Source organism: Cyanistes caeruleus, chromosome 8 (assembly GCF_971803275.1).
Source record: "Cyanistes caeruleus chromosome 8, bCyaCae1.hap1.1, whole genome shotgun sequence".
NCBI classification, from domain to species: Eukaryota; Metazoa; Chordata; class Aves; order Passeriformes; family Paridae; genus Cyanistes; species Cyanistes caeruleus.
The window spans coordinates 6202258-6225054 of NC_141708.1; the positions used below are offsets into that span (position 1 = coordinate 6202258).

The following is a 22797-nucleotide window of genomic DNA, read 5'->3' on the forward strand; positions in this document are numbered from 1 at the left end:
CTCAAGGAGTGGGGATTTATGTCATGGTTCCAAAGGAAATATTTCTGAAGTTAATCCTGCTGGTGACCTGCAAAGGAGAGGATGCTGTTGGATACACCTACGTGCTCACAGTTGTACTTGTGGAGTTACTGTCAGCATCCAGAGGGGAGGCAGTTGCAGAATTGAAATGGTAGCTGGCTGTTCATGGCTCTCAGATATTTCTTAGCCAGAGTTGCTGCAGTTGTCATAAATCTTAACCAGTTCTTAGAAGAAAGAAAAGAGAGGAAAATGTTCGCTAGTGTATAAACGTGAGCAAAATCCAAGGAGAAAAGTTTACTAGATCAAGTAGTTGCCACATATAATACATTAATATGCATCACTACTAAATAAAGAACACTTGAAAACTATAGAAAAATGAAAATAAAATGTATCTGTATTTATAATTAAGTACAAAGTCTCCTTTATGGAAGCCCTTAATTTTGATGATGTTTAGTCAGCTTCCAGAGTTGATTTTGATTTTGAAACAGGTGAACACTGTAAAGAGCTTCCTCTTGCTTAGTTATTAAGTTTTCTCTTTGAAAACAAATATAAACAGAGAAGTTTTTCAGTTTTTCAACCATTTCAGGAATGGTTGAATCTTGGATATAGGATTTGGGTTTTCATACTTTAAATTGTTCTAAGCAGATGCATTACCCAGCTAACCAGAGGGTAATGATAGCCTTCAGAAAACACAACCTAATTTGCTTTCTTTCTCCTTTAAGGTGGTTTCCCCTAGAATCAAGACAAGGGAAGAGAACTAAAGACAGAGGAGAAATAAATGTCAATATTCAGTTTATGAGGAATAACATGACAGCAAGTATGTTTGATTTGTCAATGAAGGACAAAACCAAATCCCCATTTGCTAAACTAAAAGACAAAATGAAGGGTCGGAAAAACGATGGGACGTTTTCAGATACATCCTCTGCAATCATCCCGAGCACTCACATACCTGATACAAATCTAGAGGTGTGTAGTGGTGAAGTGCAAATGAAATCCAAACCAAAAAAACCTTTCCTCTTGGGACCTCAGCGGCTGTCCTCAGCTCACTCCATGTCAGATCTAACAGGACCACACGTCTCCTCGGAGAAAATGAAATCCAGCACTGTTGGCTACACCCATCTCTTCAGGCGTCAGCTGGAGTCCTTTGGTTCGGTTGATGAAGGGGGTAAGTAAGACTCCTGACCATTACAATTACAGCTCACTGCTATTAGAGCATTCAGAATCTGTTACTCTAGTTTATGAAGCACTTACGATGCCAAAATGTTAAGAGAGATTGCTGGTCTATATTTTACACTTTCTTTAATTTCTGGTAACTCATAATTGCTGTTTCTGAACATAAGAGATAATTTACACTGCTCATGATGTATGATAATGTAGCATTTTATCTTATTATGTCCTCATCTGAGAGTACATTGCTTTCCAGAAGGGACTCCAGGCAAAATAGCATCTTATGAGAAATAAGTCTAATTAAAAAGTCAAAAACTATCACCAAATTTTAAACCTGATTTATACAAAGAGCTGGAAATATTTTGCATTGCTCAGAGTCATTATGCAGCAACATACTATTATCTCTTTCTGGAATGGCACACCACTCATAGCTGTCTTCTCTGTAGAACTTCATTTTCATGCAGGAAACAAAGATTTCTGATGGTGTCTATCCATTAACATTTCTGAAACATGAAATCGAGGCCACAGCTGTTAATTTTTATTTCTTTTTAATAGCTTAGTTACTCACCAGTGTTCTGAACTGAGGCTCAATTGCAAAGCTTCCAGATCTAAGCTAAAATGGTTTTTCTGCATGTCATAAACTGTGATATAGTGTCTCATTGATAATATACTAATGACAGATTGTTTGCAGGGAGTCTAAAATCTCCACACAGAAGGACATTAAGTGTTGATACTTCTAAAATGAGCCAACTTGACAGCACAGTTGATGAAACTGCACTTGAAGCACAAAATGACCCATTTAATGTGAGTGCTTCATTACCCCAAAAATTTGCTACACTGCCAAGACAGAAGAATCCATTTGAAGAAAGCCCAGCAACGTGGGATCAAAACATAAGTCTGTTTTCCAAACCTGTCGAGATCAGAAAAGAAATTAAAAAAGAGAAAAAAGAGAAAGTTAGTCTTTTTGAAAGAGTGACTGGAAAAAAAGATAGCAAGAGGTCAGATAAACTTAGCAATGGGGGATCAGAGAGTTCTACTGACTTGAAATCACCGAGTGCATTTGGGGAAGCTCATCAGGAGAGTTTTGATTATGATTCGACTAATCCGTTTATGGCAAACTTCAAGCCTACAAGCATGTTGCCATCTTCAAGGTAGGTTTTTGCTGTATTTCAATCTGATATCTTGAACATGTTATATAAATGAAAATGTGAAGTGTCAAGGAACACAATCTTTGTGCTTTATACACGTTTATATCAATGCTTGTCTGTTTCTAAGTATGTTACAAACTTTTTATGTAATTTGATTGTTTCTTAGTTTGTTTTGAAGTGACTTTTATTACTGATATGTACTGTGAAGGTTTTTGGGTGCTTGTGTTTGTGGAAGACCTTATTTGTACTTCAGAATGGGCTCTCCCTGAAGTCTTCTGTTTTAACTAAACATTTGCTGCTAATTTATAGCATTGCCCTAGATCAGGTTTTGAGAGGGAAAGGTTTCAAGTGTAAGGGGAAGAGGAAACTGAGTAAATAAAAGAGTGATGCAAATGGGAGTAGTGAAAAGAAATCTTGTGGATGTCACTATTTGGGAAAAAAAAAAAATAAAAAAAATATTTAAGTTCTATATGAGAGAGTACAAGAATTAAAGAACATTCTGTTTCTAAATGGGAATACCGACATGAACTCTTATCTCACCTGAATTCATTTGGCTCACTGCAGCTTTGCTGAGTTCTGTGTACTGAAATTGTTGCACAAGGCAGCAGTTTATGTCTTGAGCAGAATGAATTAAATTACAGGGCTGATAAGCAACTTTGATTGAAATAATCCATTTTAATCTTTGTTTGTCTATCAATGCTTTACTTGTTTTCCTTAAGAAAAAGTGTAACCCACAGTTAGTTTCCTTCCTGGGTTTTGTTTGCTACTGAGAAAGATAGGCTGTCTCTCTTTATACATGAATAAAGATATACATATATATATTTATATACTGCCACCCACATATACTGTTTACAATAGATAAATGTATAAGAAGTTAATTAACTTTCATTACTTTGCATTCTTTTTTGTTAGTTTTTGTATATAAATGCCAGAAAATAGCAGTTCTTGCTTTTTCAAGGTAATGATTTATTTCTGTTATGACTTAAATTTGGTAGAAAATGCATATGAAATTAAAATGCTTCAAACTGGAATCTAAAGGCTGTAAAATCAATCACTGTTTTAAATGGAAAACATGATTGTAAAAAATTCACTATTTCCTGTGTATTAATTCCTTAATTAATGACACACGAGTTGTTTCTTTTAAAAAAAATGTTTTTTGTTGTCTTGTTCTCTTAGAACAGAGGGATCCTATTGTGTGCCAGCTCAGTTTTTCTCATGGGTTTGAATGCATGAACTCCTGATTTAAACTTAGAATCATTTTCTTAACGAAACTAATCATGGATGTGAATTAGGGAAATGAACTGAAATGGAGCTGCTGTAGAAAAGAATTTGTTGCTAGAAGCTCATCTGACTTCAACAAATTATCTTCTTTGTGCCTTCTATGAGTCCAGTCAGTTCCTAGTGTCTTAAATAACATGTTTATGGACAATCTTAGAATATTTTTTATTTAATGAAGTATTTATCTGGATTAGTGTAAGGTTAGATTGTAGCTTGGTTTGTCAGAAGTTAAACTTCCATTAAATAAGTCCCTTTAAAGAGAAATAATTCAAATAACAATTAAAATTGCATAGCATTTAATTTTTTTTAAGTTAAACACTCTATTCAGGCAGATGCTAGATATAAGTAGTGAAATCTTTTGAAGTTCTTGAATGCAGAAGATCTTGATAAATATAAAACTTAATGGTAATCACGATAGACTTTTTCTCTTTGTTTTGTAATTAAAAAGCTCATCACAGTGCCCATTCAGAAGGACTCTAGTCATTTGTTTCTGTCTTTGTATGAGAGTCCCTTTTACTGGTTCTTGACTTTTATGTAAACATAAACTTTTGATAAGAAAAATAGATACTATTTTATTTTCAAAAAGCCACAAATAGTAAACATTCTGACCTTTTTTGTGAGACAGCTATTATGGCATAATATCTAGCATGCAATAAGTTAAGTTGGAAGCTCTTGATTTTTCTATGTTTCATTATGATGTTCTGTGTGAACCTTTTAGACTTAGTTTACTTTCTTTCAGATGTATCTTATACAATTATTTTCTTTTGAAGTAGAAACTAATACAAAATGTGCATATTTAATAAGTTTACTGTTTAAGTTTACCTTTTATCTGTGGAGGATTTCTTCAATAGAATCCATTTTTAATTTTTTGAACTAGTAATACTGAAGGAAGAATTTATATGAATATGTGGCCACAAAATAAATGAGGCTGGGTAACAAATTCAGTATGCAGAAAATGTAGACAGGGAATTTAGTCTTTGGGTTGTTTCTTATTTACTCAACGTGCTATTAAGCTCTTTTGGATGAATCCCATTTCTGCAAGTAAACCAGGCAGTGTATTTTTTATTAAGGTGTGTCCAAAATTAGTGTTCTGTTGTGGATCAGGTGTTTGCTTTGCAGGTGGATCTTTCCAGTTAACCCCACTTAGCTAAGCCTTGGTTTGGGTGATGGGACATCCTGAGCTGGATTCCTTTCTGATGAAATCCTGCTGGACAATTATTCCAGGAGCTCTCTATAGCCATAAGACATCCAGTCTGTGGGAATAGGCTGGACATAGAGCGAAGTGGAAGGAAAAAAACCCAATCCATAGCAATCCTCTTTCCTGCCCCCCAAAAAATCAAATAAACCCAGATCCTTCATGTTTGTAATGTGAATGTCAGGTTCTCAGTGCTGATGAAGCCACATCTCTAACCTTAGTGGGAGGCTTTTCAGTGACTTTGGTGAACTTCAGGTCAGGCTTGAGTCCATCCTAATTAATTGTGGTTGGTGATGTTGGCTGAGCAGTAACAATGTGGAGAATAACAGCTCATAACATCAGCTGGGTGTGCTGCTGAATAGCCCTTCACCAGCCCATCCTTGAGTGCTTAGCTGCATGCTCTGTTACTAATTACTCATACTTACTAATTAAACAAATGAAGATAAGTACATCTTCCACATGTTCTTCAGCTGCTGGTCCAAAAATTACAGGAGTGGTTCAGCAACACTTGTAGGATTTTTTTTTTCTTTCCAAAAGCAAGTATGCCAGGATTATTTGAAAATTATTATTTATTTTTATTGATATTACTTATTATTGTTTTTTCAAGAAGATTTTAGAAGTTGTTTCAAGAAGGTTTTAGAAGTGTTTTGGAAAAGAAAAACAAAACCTATTTGGTTTGTATATAATACTTATTGACAGGAAATCACAAAATATGGACCCCTAATTTCTATTAATCTCTGATTTGGCAAAGCCTTGTTCCCTGGCTTTGGCTAAATCTGTAAAATAGGGATGATGCTGTACCTTCTGCAAATGCTGAGTGGATAAATGAGTATTTTTAAAATGCTTTTGTAGCTATGATATTGCAGCGTTACCTGTTAAGATTGGGGGTTCCATTGTCTGTTGTAGGATAGCAGAAATATTTATGAGCTGATTCCTTGAAAATTTAAAAATGCAGGAGTCTCATAGTGAAACAAAAAATGCTGGTTTTGCAAATACTACAAAATCTGTAGGTTCCAGAGGTTTTGTATCATAGAGCCAATGAAGAGTTTTTAAGCAAACAATGTCTAGTGCTCTTAGCCAGCATTTACCAATAAAAATTTTGGTTTTGTACTTCTTAATGCACTGTTTTGAAACTTTCACCTAATACTGCCTTAAATTGGACTCATTCTTACAATTCCTGCTATTGTTGTGGCTCTCAGAAGGTTAATTTGCAGTCAGAAGCCACGTGGCTTTTGTGTTGAACACAGTTAAAGAAACTGAGGGTGCTCCTGGAAAACAAAGATTGTTTTGTGCCATAACCAAAGCTTGTGCATCGTTTTTCTGAAATTGTTTTTGTTTAGGAAAATACATGACACTACACTACAGGCTAATAAACTGATGTGAAAATTTCTCAATTTACACCACTTGACAAGTGCTAAAAGAAAAGCATCTTTAATTTTAATGTGTTATTAGGACCTTTTTAGAGAGACTGTACAAGTTATTAACAAGGTCCTCTGAGACAGGAGACGGGTAATTAACAAGACCTACAGAAAGGGAGTTTAGGTAATTAACAAGATCTTAGGCACTGGACACAGGGAGACAAATAGTCCAATATTTAAAGCTGACAGGTTGTTACCAGTCAGATCGAATTCCAGGTCTAGGAAACTGGATTGGTTTGGAAGCTTTCTAATAAACATTATATATATGTATACACATAAATAATTCTGTGTATGTATATACACATATATATGAGAGAGGCATTAAGAAAACCCTTCTAAAGTAGCATTTCCTTGACATACCTATTGTTATATTTCAGAGGAAAGTAGATAAAGCTTGTGTCTACATACAGATTATACTTTATCTCAAGTTATGACAGTTACATTCTAATCAACCTGGAAGATGGAGTAGTGGAGGAGAAAAGAACTTGTGTCTCACTAGGATTCACTGTAACAATTGCAAATAATGCTCATATTTATAATATTAATCACTGGTGAATTGGAGCATAAATTATGAAAATGTTAATTATTTTTCCTGTATTCTCTTACTACTTCAACAGTTTTTCAAGTTAGCAACTGAAAAAGAAAAAAACACAAAACAACAACCCAATCCTTCAACTCTTTTACATCTTTCTGCTTGTAATTTCTGAATGTGGTGATTTTCTTCAGCCTCTCTCCCACCTTCATCCCATGTGGCTGTTAGAGCTGCCTGTCTCCTCATTGCCACACATTCCAAACAAATCAGGGACTGCAGCTTTGTTTTTCCCAACGGAGACAATGTTTGAAATAAGCAATGTCTCTGCATTTTGATGTGGTCATTATTAAATTTGTTCAAAAACAAGTGAGATGCTGTGAAAACAGGAGGATTTTGATAACAGCAATGTGTTTGGATCATATTAAATTGTTAAGGCTGAAGAACAGCTGATGTCTGCTACATTTCAGCTAACATTTACTTTTGAATATTTGATGGTCAGGTGGTTAAAGAAGCTTTTGCAACATCCTAGTGTTCCTCTGGGTTCCTGCTTGTCACTTGAGCTGTGACAGTAGATCAGGTGCGTGTCTTGAGTCAGCTGAGGTTCTAAAGTAAAACCTGTTATCCCAAACCACACTGAGGGTGAGTTATTAGTGCAATAACTTCAACATAATCCAAGTCACTGCTAAATGGTTTCAATCTTGCAGTGTTACTGGCAACAGCTCCATTGGAATGAGCCCCAAAAGTTGCCTGATGAGAGCAAAGGATTGTAGTGGTTTTGTACTTCTCTGCCAAATAGGAAATCCAGTGTACAATGCAATTCACTCTTTCTACTTTTCACATGCCTTTTTCAGAAATGTTGGTCTCTAGATATTGCTGTGCTTGCTAAAGCAGTAAGGTCTGTTAAGACACTTTAGCACATTTATTTCTCAGTTAGTAAAAAATGACATCAGGTGAATTCATGGTATTTTCAGAATTTTGTTTCCTCTGTTAGTGTTAGGATGTCTTATTTTAAGACCAGTATTCTTCTGCATTGCTTTTCTTGAAATGAATATTTTTTTTTTTTCAGTTCTCCACTGAACTTTGGCTAGACTTTAGTCAGCTGTGATCTACAGTCTAGATAGAATATTGATGGACTATGACAGTGCTTTAATTGTACTCTAGACTGTTAGTATTCATTAATTCAGTGCGGCAAAGCTGTCAGTATAACATTATTTCAACAAGAGAAATACATTGATGATACATGAGAGGTAAAGAGAAATTACAAAACAAGCAGAAGTCGTGCAGAGATTCTTGGTCTGTCCTGCCAGGACTGTTATCATCTGATTTAAAAGCTCACTGCATGTGATAAGAGAATAATGAAATCTTTAACAAAGCTCCTACAAAGCAGTGGTCCCAGCATTTGGGACATGACTAAGGTGGGCTGGAGCAATCAATTCTTTGAGGGATATTGTAGAAATACATGGTATTAATCTTGACTTTTGCAGACTCCTCACCAGCAATCAGTCACTCCTAATTAGTTGACTGTTCTAGGAATACTGTTAGGAAAGTTCATCCTGCTGGCTGCATGACAAGATTTTTTCAAGCTTTCACTGTCTCTTGGTGCACATTAGGGCATGTGAGATCTTTTTTGAGAGGATGCATGAGGCATATTATCTTTCCCAAGGGAAAATGCACTGCCTGTTCTATTTCATTTTAAAAAAGAATAATTTGTTCTATTGTTTCTTTATTAACAAATGCAGAAACTATGTAATAGCAATGAACTTCTCTTTTTTTCTGTTTCATTATAAGAACTGAGGATTAGTTCTACTCTTTTAATAATTCAGAAGTGGATCTGTAAGTTTTAGTGTAAAATGCAGTTTCAGGATTGTTTGATTTGTTTGATACTTCGTTGTTGACTTAGAGATGCCTAATAATAGTGTCTTCCAGTGGAGATGCTGGCACAACTTTTAGTCTAACAATTCTTTAGTGGTCTTTGGAGAAAAAAAACCCACTTTTTTTTTCTATATCACAACTCCTAGTAAAAGGAGAAATATTTATATACTTAAAATTCTAGCTAATCAAGAAAAGACAGTGATAGCCACAAAACCTGATCCTCTTTTTGTGTCCTCCTGGGGTTACTCAAGCTCCAAAAGGCCACAGAACATGGCTTGACAGCAGAGCAATTTATACAGCAAAGTGTCTTAAGTGATGTTCCCCAGAATCTAATTGCAAAATAAATGGTAATATGCTTATTCTGTACTTGTTTAGCTGCCAGACAAGACAGTCATTCCTTCTCAGAATATTAAGTGAGCTCTGCATTGCCAAGCACAGCAGGCTGACAGTATTCTATGGAAGGCTAAGTTTCTGAATTTCATTAACTGGATCTGATTTTATTCATTTATTTTGGGTTCTTTTCCCTAGTGCAATAGTAATAACCTAAATGGTATCCTAATATTTCAAGATTTTGATATATATTGTGAGAATCCCAAAAAAAGTACTCTAGTTACTGTAGTAAGAATCAGTCCAAAGACCAAGAAGCAGGATAGGAATAGGAATTTCAACTCTAATGAAAAATGAGTATGGCAGAGCTTTGCTAATTACCTGTATGCAGACATTCCATATTAAAGGAAAGAAATGGAAAGCTCACGCTTAGCTCATTGGTATAATGGATATTTTACAGAATGTTAAGTTAACATAAATTTTAATACTTTGAATAGTAATGATTAATGTAAATATCCTAATTTAAATTTCTAATTGTATACACTACTATCATGTAACTAGTATGAATAGCAAAAGATAAGTAAAAAGCTTTTGCTCCTTAAGAAAATATTCTTTCCATGGAAGATAATTTAGGAGTCTGATTCGCATTCATTATGTTGTCAGACTAAATGGCACTAAAATGTTTAAATCAGTTACAGGAAAGATTTGATAAAGTTTGTTTTAATCTCTAGGCATTCAGAAGCTAAATATTTAAGCAGCCACTAGACCTGATGCTTGAATTTTTAACTACCATTAAACTTCAATAGATAAAATTGTAAGATGCCATCATAAACTTGAGCTTGTGACACATCCTGAACTCAACTCCACTGTATTCTTCCTATACAAACTGTAAATTATCAACATGGAATTGAAGTATTTAGTTACTGTTTAAGAAAAAATGTTATATAAAAAAAAAGGGTTCATGTAGTTGTAACGAATTTTTTTTAATAGAGAAAATAACTATAAAGTACAAAATAATATGCTTGCTATGATTATGAAATAGTAATCCAAACCACTACAGAATCAGCACTGCAGTGTATCTCTCTCCGTTATTAGTTTATACTATTTTTATTTCTCCCCTTGGGAGCAGGATGATAAAAAAGGGTTCTTGTCTCAGATGAGCTAAAATTGAAATCTAAGCTAATAAAACCCCAGAAATTCACCATTCAAGAAAAGCGTAAAAAGAAAGTTCATAAAATAATATGGAGCAATAAAATAATGGATATGATTTAATCTGTTAAAAATGTCTGTTATATAAGGTAACTGTCAAGGACACTAATTGAATTCCCAGATGAGTGGAATGGGGGACAGGACTAATTGTTGTGCTGGATTAGAGAAGTCTGTTGTACCTAGAGAAGGGTGGGGGTGATGTGTGAGTTGGGTGGCTCAGATCACTTCCATGATCCAACTGCAGCTGATTTTTCATCTCTGCTGGTAGCATTTACCTCTCTTGTAGTAGCTCCTTTCTTGAAGGTGATCTGAGAGAATGAAAGTTTATTACTTGTAAGAGACAAACTGTTAAAAATCAGTATGAGACATCACCTGGAGGCACATAAGGCACATGAAAAGTCCATTTATTAGAAAAGAAATATCTTTTTCACTTGTAAACTGAGCAAGTTTAGTTTGGGCATAATTGACAAACCATAATTATAGAATCCCACAGTGCCAGTTTTTCACAGTCACTGTTCACAGTAAGCCTCACTCCAAAAACCAGTACAAAAATCCAAAAAGATTCTTTTTTCCCAAACTGTGAACATATGAACTTCGTCTGTAGCAGGAGTTCCCTGCCAGTTTATCGAATCCTTGGAAAAAAACTGAGATTGGATTATAACTAATACTATCACTATGAACTGTAACTCTGGAGAAAACAATGGTATTTTTTATAATTGTTTAGATCAATAGTTTCAGAATGCTTTTAGGAAGTCAAGAGAATGGCTGCTCAAAGGAAGCCTGTGGTGCTTGTACAGTGTGGGCTGCAGTCCTAGAGGCCTGTATTATTAATTATTATAATTATTAATTATTGCCAGTAATCAAGTGAGGTGGTTACTTTTTGGGGTCTATTATTGTGATGAAATCTAAATTAAAAAATAAATGCTGTGATGAATTTCAATGCACCAAACAGACAACTCCACCAACTGCTTGCATTTATAATTTTACAGGATTTTCTTGTGAAAGTGTTACCTGCTCCTCAGCCAGTGAAATAGGGGTGCAGTGGTGGGAGTCTGCATCTGCTCACACTCACCTCGGGCTGGGAGCACTGGCAGGAAACCTTGCAGGGCTCAGCAAGGCTGACGAGCTCCCACCTTACTTAGCAGGCACTTTGCTTTAGAAAAATGTTATTATATGCAATCTCAGCACCTGTTTCTTCCTCGAGAAGCAGTATATTTTCTACAAATCTCCTTAAAGTATGAGTCTTCATGGCATTTGGATTTTTATTGAGGGATATTTTAATTGCTTTTCTTTTTTTATTTTGCAAGTGTATTCAAATTTCTTCTTGCAAAATACGCAGATGGTCTCTTTTGTAATTGCAGTTATGATGTCCACAATTTTACAGAAATGACTGCAGATTTTTTTACTGCTTAAAAAAAACCAAACCAAAAACCCAAACAACCAGTCTGTACTTCCAGTGATTTATACTTCTAATTTTGAAACGCAGCTTCTCATAGTCAGAACTGCTGCTTTCGTTTTAAGCTGCTACTACAAAAAAAGAGTCCCAGAAGTTATTTCACAGAAACTATAAAGTCATTCAAGGCAGTGAAAGATCCTGCTTTTTTAACCTTTCAGAAAGTCACCCAGTTGAGCAGTCAGGCTGTATTATTCTATATCTTGTCTAACATGAGGAAACAGTCCCAAAAGAAAGATATCCCAAATTAACGCCACACTTCGTTAAATAGAGACATTCTTGGTTTTCACCAAGCTAATTCGATCCAGTTCAGTTAACTCATTTTTTTTGTCCTGGGATCACGGAAGGCAGCCATGAATGGAGCGAGTTCATCATGTGTTTGACACATCAGTGTGAGGCTGAAAGGAGGCCGGGAGGGAGGGACCCTGCCTGGACAATACCCCATGGAAAAGGCCCCTCATTCAAAAGTGGTCTCCAGCAAACGGGGCAGGGGATCACTGTTACAAACAGGTAGAATGGGAATTAGCCAGGCTTGATTCCTCAGACACCTCCGAGTTTCTGGTTGTGACTGTTCCTCTAATCCGGTCGCTGTCAAATACCCTCAGCCCACAGATGGTTTATGGGACTTCTGTGTGAGCAAGAGTTTTCCTGCTTTGGAAATTAAAAATCAGACTAAAAAAAACCCCAAAAAAACAAAAATAAATTTAAAAATAATAATAAAAAAAATATTTGCAGAAAAATATTATCATTTATATTTTACGTATTTTTAGTTCATAAGTTTTTGCCCTTCTCCTTTTATACCATGAAATACATGGCTTATAAATTCAGATAAGAGAGTGATGAACAGTCACAAAGTACATGTTCCCTAATATAAAAAAAAAAACTTGAAAATTAAAAAAAATAGTAATATATGTTTTTGTAACTCTCAGTCACACATCACCCTCAAAGCCAGTCCACGCAGTCTAACAAAACAGATTCTGTGATGTGAAAGAATGTGTCTGCTGTGCTGCTACTAAGTAAATAATATTTGTGAGCCATATCCAGATTCTGAACACATTTTTGGAGAATGTTTTCTCTCCAAACTTGCTGTAGCAAGTACATAAGAACATAGCAGCACTGATTTTTGAAGATACTTGCTAATAATAACACCAGTCTGAGTGGACATTTAGACAGTGGCTGTTTTTATCAGTATCAACATTATGAGAGAGCTTTGTTTTCTAGGTATGCACAGTAATCACTAGGTTTATAAAATAATAGATTATTTACTCCATTTTAAGTACAAAATAAATGTAGCTGACAGAAGATGGCTTCTTAGCCCTAAGCTGGTGATCTCAGTGGAATTTCTTCAGGAACTTTGTCTTTTAGGAGCTGCCATGAAAGCTGGAAACACGTGTGAGTCTGTAGGGTTTGGTTGCTGGTTTTTATCAATCTCATCCCAGGGACCTGTTTCTAGGATATTTCATTTAAAGTAGCACTCTGTGCTTAGAAGCCCGAGCTAAGTCTAGAGATAGATAAGGAAGCCAAATCCATAATAGCCTTTCTTGAATTTCTTAATTAGTTATTCAAATTTTATGACAAAAAGAATATGAAAAATACAAAGAATTGTGAACAAGAAATATATTAAAATTTCCTTTAATTTCTAATATTTTCTTTCCCTAAGTTTAACAAATCAAGAAGATAAACCACATTCAATACTTTGTAGCTGTGTGTCTAATTCTAGCAGATATTTTGGTCAAAGAAGTGCGCACTGCTAATATTTGTTTGGTATGGTTTTTTCCCTGCAGTTTTAATGTGAATCCTTCTGGCATTGAGGATCTCAGGAAAAAAACGGTGAGTTATGAAATTTTATGCAAAGTCATCAGTAAATGCCAACTAATTGGTACTTGTATAAGCTTATAAGCTTTTATTATTTTTAACCTCTTATAGGGAAATGTTGGGGTTTTTCTTTTTTTTTTTTTTTCTTGTCATCTTAATAGAAAAGCACAGGCTTAATGTAAATTTGGAAATAAAGAAGAATTTTGCACTCAGAATGGAGTTAGCTGTGATATGATGAAGAAGGAAATATTTAGTTCTTTGCACAAAAAGTAAAAAACCCCTAAAACCTGAATTTTTGGGAGTGGTTTAGATGTCTCTAGAGAAGTAATGGTCAGGTGAGGAATTCTGCATTAGGCAGTGATTTATTAATTGACCAGACAGGAGTTTACCATCACTATAATCAGAGACTTGAGGTCAGTCTTCAGAAGACAGATCAAAATTGAAATTATGACCTGATATGTGGTAGGATTAATAATACTCATAAGAAATGAACAGATGAAAACACTAAAAAGTAGAAATACTAGAAGGTATTATTCAAAATGCTCTTGTTTCTGAAAGTACTGAGAATAAATTGTGGACTAAGAAAAGACAAAAAATAATCCACAGATTGCTTGGGCAGTGTCTTTGTTTGAAGGAAAATGTGGTCTTACTAGAATTATTTCTGTGAATAGATGACATCTTTAAAAGTGGGTTTGTTTTCAATCTCTAAAATATATAGAAAACAAGTTTCACAAGCAAATATGACTTTGTACTGTTTGTTTTCTGCTGGTTTATGTAAATGATTTGTAATAACATTTGATGTTATTGTAAATGCCCAAGTTTTTATAATGTAAGTAGCTGGTGGGAGATGTCAGAGTATTTGAAGGCTGCCTTTGATCAGATAGTAAACTGAATTCTACCAGGCAGTTACTTAATCTCTGACAAAAAGAGACATCAAAAAATTGATTTAACTTAGCAGCCATTGTCTGTAAAGTAACCATAATTACAGTTTCTATGTGCTTGTAAATGTACTACTGCAAATCATGTAATTTATTGCTGGTAAAAGCATCGGTTTAATTCTTTTAAGAAATAAGATGTGAATTGTTTTATATAAAGGATTTAAAGGTGATAAAAGAAATCCTTGATGATTTTACTTTTGGAATACCAGCCATCCTAAATGTCAGTTGTAGGATTATGAGGTGGCGCTCATTTAATGCAAAATACAAATTAGGTGGGGAAGAATCTCTATCTCAACCATAGTTTTGAATGAAACCATTTGAATTTCTTTTTAAATATTCAGGATTGCTTTCTAAGGTGTTTGAAGTAATTTATTATTAGATTCTGTAATAATAGCCCTCACCAAGTTATTATATTTCTTCCTTGTGCATGTTATTTAGTAATTATGTTTGTATGTCTTCTCCTCTGATGCCAACACCTGTCTCTGAAAGCAGTGTTTAAATGGGAGCAGTAGCCAGTTGAAAGGGCAGCGTGAGCTCTTTAAAGCCTAATTAAGAACTGAAAGGAAGATGAAGTAAGTAGGACAAAAGATGTGAAAGTAGCTTAGATGATATTCCCAGAGCAGAATTCCTCATTAGAACAATGAAGAGATGATCAGGGATTGCCAGGCCTTCACTTTATCTGAGGTCTCCTCTGGCTGGCTGTGTGTACCCCAACAGGGTTTTGTAGCTGAGACAGTCATTCTTTGCATGGCTTGTTTAGAATATTTTTTTTCCCTTAAAAATTCATTTTGAGAGTATTCTTACGCATTAAAACTGTGGTACCTATTTTTGTAAAGAGATAAGTGTTCCTTATACATTTAAATATCACCTACTGGCTCAATCTGAACATACCCAATCTTCTTAATTTTAACAATATTGATTTCTAAATACTAACATATTTCAGCTAGAATTTTCTTGCATAATTAATGTGATAGCTTATCCCCACCCAAGATGTGTACAGAGCATGTGTATGATAAAGCATCTTTAAAGCATATATATTACACACAATTTTCCAGTAAACTTGATTGCATAATTAAAAACATTATTGCACCTTAATTCCTGTTCCTTTGCCAAATCAGAAAATAAGACAAACACTAGCTTTCAGGCATATAAGTGCTAATGATATTTTCTCCAGTGTGTACAAAAATTTAGTAAAAAGAATAAACTTTAATAAAGAAAAGTTTTACTTCTCATAGAATAAAATGTGCTAAAAATATGACCATCAAGTGAAGTTATTTTCTCTTCTATACTGATTGCAAATCGATTACTAACCAATTTAAAGATTCCATCAGGTTAGCCATTTTAATGAAGTGGGAGTTACTGATTACTTACCATCCCTTTACTTGGTACGTTTAAAATACTGAATATACGTCCATAAATGTGACATCAGATGTCTCAAGTGCAGAGAGAAACCCTTAAAAGCAGATATTTTTGAGAGCTACTGTTAGAGTATAATTGATGGAGAGAGGCTGATGTGTCACACTTCAGCCTATTTGCAGGGCACCATCACTTTTAATTAGGCCTCTCTGAAAACTTAGGCCAGCTGCATATTTTAATGGGTCGACATGTGCCAATGTGCAAATATGGAGCTGGATGGAAAGAAAAGAATGGGACATGGAAAAAGACAGAGTTTGGCTACTATGAGGTGTGTCTCTTAGCTGTGCAAGCTTTATCATTTTTAATTACAAACTTCTACTGTGAACAAAAGCTATCTCTTGTGCCCTGTTAGAGATGCAGGATCTTTTGGGTTCCATATTTTCTAAATATTTTCATTTCTGAATGAGATGAAGTGTGCTGCTTAACATGTCTGGCAGTGCTGATACTGTTATAAAACAACATGAAAGAAGACATTCAAGTTTACAGTCTTTTGGATCACACACTGTCCTTTTCAAGATGACTAATTTGTCCATCTCTGCTCATACCTGCACTTACTGAGTCATCAGAAATCAAGACAGAAACAACTCTGTTTTCCCTACTCCTTAATTCTGGGCCACTCCTGCTTTAAAGAAAGCAAGGTCTTTTATAAGTACACATTTATTTCTGCCTTAAGTGCTCTGGTGAGAGTAAGATGCAACCTTTTACTTTCACCTGCGATTTGAAATTGAAAGTTTTATTATGTGATTCAGAAGCCAAGGCCTGGAGAACCACTGGTGACTAAAAATATGAATATGAAAGACAGATGAGGGCTGATGTCATTCAGAGCTGGGTAAATGCTTTGCTGTGATGCTCTCCAGAGGCAAAAACCCAGACAAGTTAAAGTAGGAGTTGAATTCTCAGGGCTCTTCTCTTTTTATTATATAATTAAGGTGGTTGGTTTCCCAAAATAGACCTGCCAGATGTTGTTGTGGTCCCTGCTCATATGGTCACTCTGACACACTGACTGTGTGCCCACCTCATGGGAAAGATTTTTTTCTGAGATGACAGAGTGGGAAATGTTCATCCAGCTGGGCAGCCCATCTCCAGTCATCTGCTTCAGTGGGGGTGTTGGAGGGAAAAGCACTGCAGCAGACAGAGATGTTGCTGAAAAAAATTGTTTTTCATGTCAAGAGATGCACATAAAAAGCAATAACAAATCCATTTTCTGGGAACACTGAACTGCTTAATAAAATCTGGTGTTTTTCTACACTTACCTGCAGGAAGGAAATCCTTTTGACGCCACTGCAGGATACCGAAACCTGACTTATGAGGAGGTTCTGCAGGAGCTGGTGAAACACAAAGAGCAGCTCAAGAAGAAGGACACCCACATTCGTGAGCTCGAGGATTACATTGACAATCTCCTGGTCCGAGTGATGGAGGAAACCCCCAGTATTCTCAGAGTGCCATATGAACCTTCTCGGAAAGCTGGCAAATTCTCCAAAAGCTGAGACAGCGGTACTCGAGGGTACTTTCACTTCCTGCTGAATACATTAGTGGAAGGAGATCACACTTTAATATTTTGACTTCTCTTCATTCCTTTTCTCCTAAGAAATTCCATGAAAATGGGGAGGAGAGACAATGGCTTGGTTTCTGGTTTCTTCCCTTTTTTTTTTTTTTTTAATCCAAACACTAGCAGGGGCTGCCAAAAGTTGTTTTCTGTTAGATTACCTAGGTAACTTTTTTTTTTTTTCTTTTTTGAAAACACATTTAGGTACAGAATACTTAAAATGGAGTCAATAATACATAATAAATATGTCCATGCAGTTTATATAATAGCTTAGTGTTCACCATGTGGCAGTTTCATCTGGGAAGCCTGTGCTGTTATGAATGTTTTCTTGAATGATTATTGGTATTAGTCAAATATATTGATTCTTTTTTTTACAGCATGCCATCCAGACCACTGTTTTCAATCCAGCATAGTACTCTACTAAACCTAAGTGTGGTTTGTTGCAATGGAATGTAGTTCTGCACATATTAGAGGAAAACAGTGATGCACAATCCTTGCAGAGTAAATGCTGTATTCTACACAATTTGCTTTTTGTATAATAATATTAAAAAAAAAAGTGCCATTTCTGTCATGGCACATGCTGGAGCCAGTTATTTTACACTTAAATGCTGAATTTTGTGTATAATGAGTGAACTTTGGTAGTGAGCTCATGACAGGTTGTTTTAAGGATCTTTTTATATGAAGTTACTGCATGCCTCTTTATGTGTTAAAAGTTCACAGAGTCAGAGGTACAACCAGAGGACTCAAGTATGGAATAAAGAAATTAATATTTTTGTTCAGTCAAATTCTCCTGCAATGAATATGTAGCAGAAGTGAAGAGGCTGACTTAAATAGACACGATAAATCAGTTTAAGGCTGAATTGTACATGATACATGTGTCTTAACTTTTTAAATCTCAAGACAACAAAGTATATGCCTTTAGGAATAGGCCATGTTGCTTAACACATATAGAATACTTAGGCTTTTCATTCTAAATGTCTGTATTCCATGTATATAGTTCTAAAAGTCAGTTTTCATTGAGAAGAATGTAGTAAATATCTCCCTGAACATTTAATAATTGTTTGTAAAATGATGTATGAAAAAGGTATCTTTTATTCAATGAATTGGAAAAAATATAATGAAGGTATAATGAGAAAATACTGTAGGAGAACCCTCCAAATATTAAGATGAATAGATTTGAATTTTAATTTCCTTAATAAGAGTCTTAATTGGATTTTCTGTTGCTGTGAAACAGTAAAATGCTATTTAAAACATATACAGAGAATATTTTAGATTTGTATTTAAGATAACTGTCTTCTCTGTTTCTGCACCTGATCTGTTGGGTTTTTTTACAGCACCATGACATGGCTGCTGCTGAGGTGACCAGAAAAGCTTCAAATTAAATTCCAATTTTTTTCTTGTTGTAAAAGATTTTAATATATTTTCATCTTTAAAACTGCAGAAATTGGTAATATCTTGAATACTTCTATGTGGAAGGGCTGAGAAAGTTTTCTCTGACTGCTTTTGACATCATTAGTATTGTAGGACAGCACAGAATTATTCTAGTTACAAAAAAATCTTCTTAGAACAAATATTCTCAGATTTCATTTACTTCTTTTTAACTTTTTCTCCTTTATTTTCTTCTTTTATTTAGCAACTACCTCCCATCCCCATTTAGCACTGTCCCTAAAATGTGTGCAGCCAGACTTCCCAACCCATTAGTGGGATCTCTGAGTGTGGATCCCTGTGCCTGGATGGATCCTGAGATCCCAGCCCTGTCCAGCTGTAGAGCTCTGCATCTGTATTTGGTAATGCAGAAATCCATCCCATACCAGGCAGTCTCTCTTTTGTCAGCCTAAGGATGTATCAAGTTTGGTACCTCAGAAACCACGTGAATGTTCTTTTGACCCACTTAAGATCTTGATGACTGTAAATTTGTTGTAATATATTCAAAGTGCCAAAGTTTATGTACTAGGTTTATGGTACATTTACTGTTGGAAGTTGGGGTTTACACTCAATTGGATTTTCATTTTCTAGTTACACCAAGATGTATTTCAGTTACTCAGTATTTCCATAAAAGTTCTTAAACATTTTGAAATGCTTGGCTGAAGCCAGCAGTTTTCTCATGTCGTTGATGAGGAAATGTTCTGCAATTGTTTTGAATTCCACACTCATTTTCAGCTAACTGGTATGAGACCATCTCGAGTATCCACAGTGCTTAAATCATCCACACCACTGAGGATTAACAACTGCACTAACCAGAGAATGTGCTCCAATGACTTCTCACATGCAAGCCAACTTATAATTATTAAAATGAAACTCTACTATATTTAGCACCTCTGAAATCACTTCTTTTAGAATGTAAATGTAGAATATCAAACTGCATAATTGACTAAAAGCAGATCATTTGACATATTTGCATACCGAGAACGATAAGCAGATTAAAGGTAGCGAAAAGATCAATTTTTGTGCATTAGTGAAGAAATTTAGTGAGGCTTTGAATGTGCTATCTAGTCTTTATCTGATCTCTAAGTGAAAAAAAGCACCTTTTGTTTCTAACAGTTTGTCAAGAAAGAGGGGAGAACAACAAATGCAATTTAGGAAAACGTAAAGTTACTGAGAGGCAGAATGGGATGTTAACAGCTATAATGATATTTTTATAGTTCATAGGTAAAGATACAGGCTGCTTTTGGAGCAATTATTGAAAGATAACACACACAGCATTTTCTGCTTAGAAAAAAAAAAATTTAGCTTTTTCCTGTATTCTGAGATTATTTTTAAAAAGCATCTTCACCCCACATGTATTTGTTGAAACATACAGCTTTCAAATGGAAACTTTTCATACAGAGTAGTTCATGTTGAAAAAAAAGAAAGTTTTGTTTTTCCCATAGGATAAAATTGTGGACTTTCTTTCAGATCATTTGAAACATGAAAACTTGTGGTCACTCTTTCTTGCCCTTTAAAATACAAGGAAGAAAATTTTGAACATCTCCATATTATTTTGATATTTTCTCTCACAGATTAGCGTAAGTGTTCATCTATGCATGCACTATACTTTGAAATTATCCCTTGAAACAGCTCTTCTCATAGCCATGTATTTTGCTTACTTAAAAGGACAAATATGAAGGCCATACTTTAATGTTATAAGTCAGAAATGTAAGCTTTCTGCCATTCAAGAAGGATGTTTAATATTTATATATGTTACCTCTTGCTGCTGTATTTTATGTTTAGCTTGGTTTTCCACCTCCTAATGAATGTAGCATTCTCCTTAGATTATAACTGCATTTATTGCTGTTGGCTTTGTGTCAGGAACTATTTGTAATTTTCCAGCTGTGGAAATGTTGCCTTGTATTTAGAAAGGTTTCATGATTTGGGGACCTGATGAAAATCATGCTCATTAGATCCTAGCCTGCATTTCTTTCTGTACAGGATACCCTTTCTTAGATGCATCTTAAAACAAACAGAACTGCTGTCTTAATGTGTTTACTGCTGCACTGGGGGTTTATTTACACTTCCAGCTTTAAAGAAAGATTATTGTCCTACATCAAGTATGTAAAGTGAGCTCATGCTTTTCTGCTCTTTATGTACCACTGCTGTTGTAGATATGATAGAGGCATTAGCTGGGCTTTTACAATGGTGGCTTCAGAGCATGTTGACTCTCTTCCCCTTCTTTGAAGTACTTGCTGAAGGATTATAGCACTGCTGTGTTCATGATGCTAGATTTAAGGGTCTGTCAGCACTTCCGGTAGGAAACCCTATTTTCAGGGATTTAGAATTTAAAATTTCGATACAGTCACTGGAAGTATTTAATATGCAATAGGTAGCACTTTAATCTGTTTATGAAGGGGTTTGAGATTTGTTTCTGTTGAAAAGGTCACAGTCTCCTAAAGCATGGTGGGAATTTGCTTTGTCTTTTATAATTTCTATGCTGAAGAAGCCACTGTATGTTACAAGTGGTTGAGCCATTCCTATTCATCTTAGAAGCTTCCAGATGTCTTGTATTACAATGTATTATAAAAAGCTGAAGATCCAGGTTATATACAAAGTCTGTAAAAGATAGGAACATTACTTATAACTTAAGGGTTTTATTTTGTCTTGTGCAATCAGTGGTAGTTTGCCCACATTTAATAATGGTACAGAATCATAACTATATGCACTTGTGAGAACTATAAACCTAGAATGCATGAAAAACTTTATTTTTGTTCCATTATTGCAACTTCAGATCATTTAATTTTATTAAAATGTTATCTTAATATTTTAATTTCTGTTCATTAAATAAGTATTGCATGTCTAACACTAATAAAGCACCACAATGCACTACTGCAGTATTTATTGAATTGTGCCATTAATCTTTGTTATGTAAAGCATGTGACTCCTAAACTCCACAGTGTTAAGGCTCTCAGAGCACAGAGAGGGGTATTTCCCTAGGGACAGCTCTAAATGAATATCCCAGATGTTTACAGGGTAGCCATTAAAGGAAATCTCCTCAGTACTGTCCAAAACTTGGAATTAGTGAAAAAAACGGAGTATTCTTAAATGTCCTAATTTGTATGTCTTTTTTAGTATGGTATCTGCAAGCCCTTTAAATGCACTATTCTTCTGATGCCATGGCTGTATAAATATTACCAGGAGATCTTTGGCACTGCAGGCCAGAACAGCATTTAGTATGAGAACAAACACTCTGCAAATTCTGATATGGGAAACATGACGCATATTTCTCCTAATACTTGACTGAATAAAAACCCAGCCAGAATGACAGAAAACTGGAGCATCCTCCCCCATCACCCAGAAGTATTTTTATAATGCTCCCACAAGTTTTTCTCCTCTTCTGTGAAGCAGCAAAACAGCAAAGTCTGTCCCCTGACAAGAGCAGCTTTTCTGGATGGTGAGGTGTGGAGAAGAGTCCTGCTTTGGGAGAAGAGCTTTGTGCATCTTCCACCCAGTTTCTTGTAGCTTTGAATTCCACAGGGATGTGATTCCTTCCCTCATAGTTAATTTGCTCTGTGAGCAGGTCCTTTGTCAATACATCTATGGACTCAGAAATCTTAGAAAGGGTTCCTCTCTTTGAGGTGTCCATGAAACGTGGTGGTTATGGGAAATCACAGCCACTTTGTGAGCTGCCTGTGGACTTCCACACGTGTTGTTACACAGATTCCATCAGCTGTGTCTCCCCATGGCAAAATCACAGATTCTGCAGCTCTTCTGGTGTGTGAGAGCTCAGGAATGAGGACAAGAGGAGAAGGCATTTTTCAGAAAGCAACACACTGCCTGTTAAATACCAGTTTCCATCTGTAATTCACATCTGGTAACTAATCTCAGCTTCTGTGCCCATTTGAAAAGGGAGCCACACCATTTCCCCCCTCAGAGGCATAATCTTGGTTAGCTGATACCAGCCACAGTCCTATTCATTATATGAGAGCCCAACTCAATTAAACAGCTTCCAGTTTCCCCAGCACAAAGTTGACTTTGGAGTTTGCATTATTAAC

General features: G+C 35.4%; 1 protein-coding gene across 1 annotated transcript in view; it reads left to right on the forward strand.

Annotated features, from left to right (window-relative positions):
• Positions 1-21636, forward strand: part of RAB11FIP2 (RAB11 family interacting protein 2) — a 32138-nt gene extending 10502 nt beyond the window's left edge. Inside the window, exons 2-5 of the mRNA XM_023929939.2 lie at positions 741-1183; positions 1877-2336; positions 13402-13447; positions 17046-21636. Coding sequence (XP_023785707.2) covers positions 741-1183; positions 1877-2336; positions 13402-13447; positions 17046-17273 — 1177 coding nt within the window. The 3' untranslated portion in view covers positions 17274-21636. The remainder of the gene's footprint in view (positions 1-740; positions 1184-1876; positions 2337-13401; positions 13448-17045) is intronic.
• The last annotated feature ends 1161 nt before the right edge of the window (positions 21637-22797 follow it).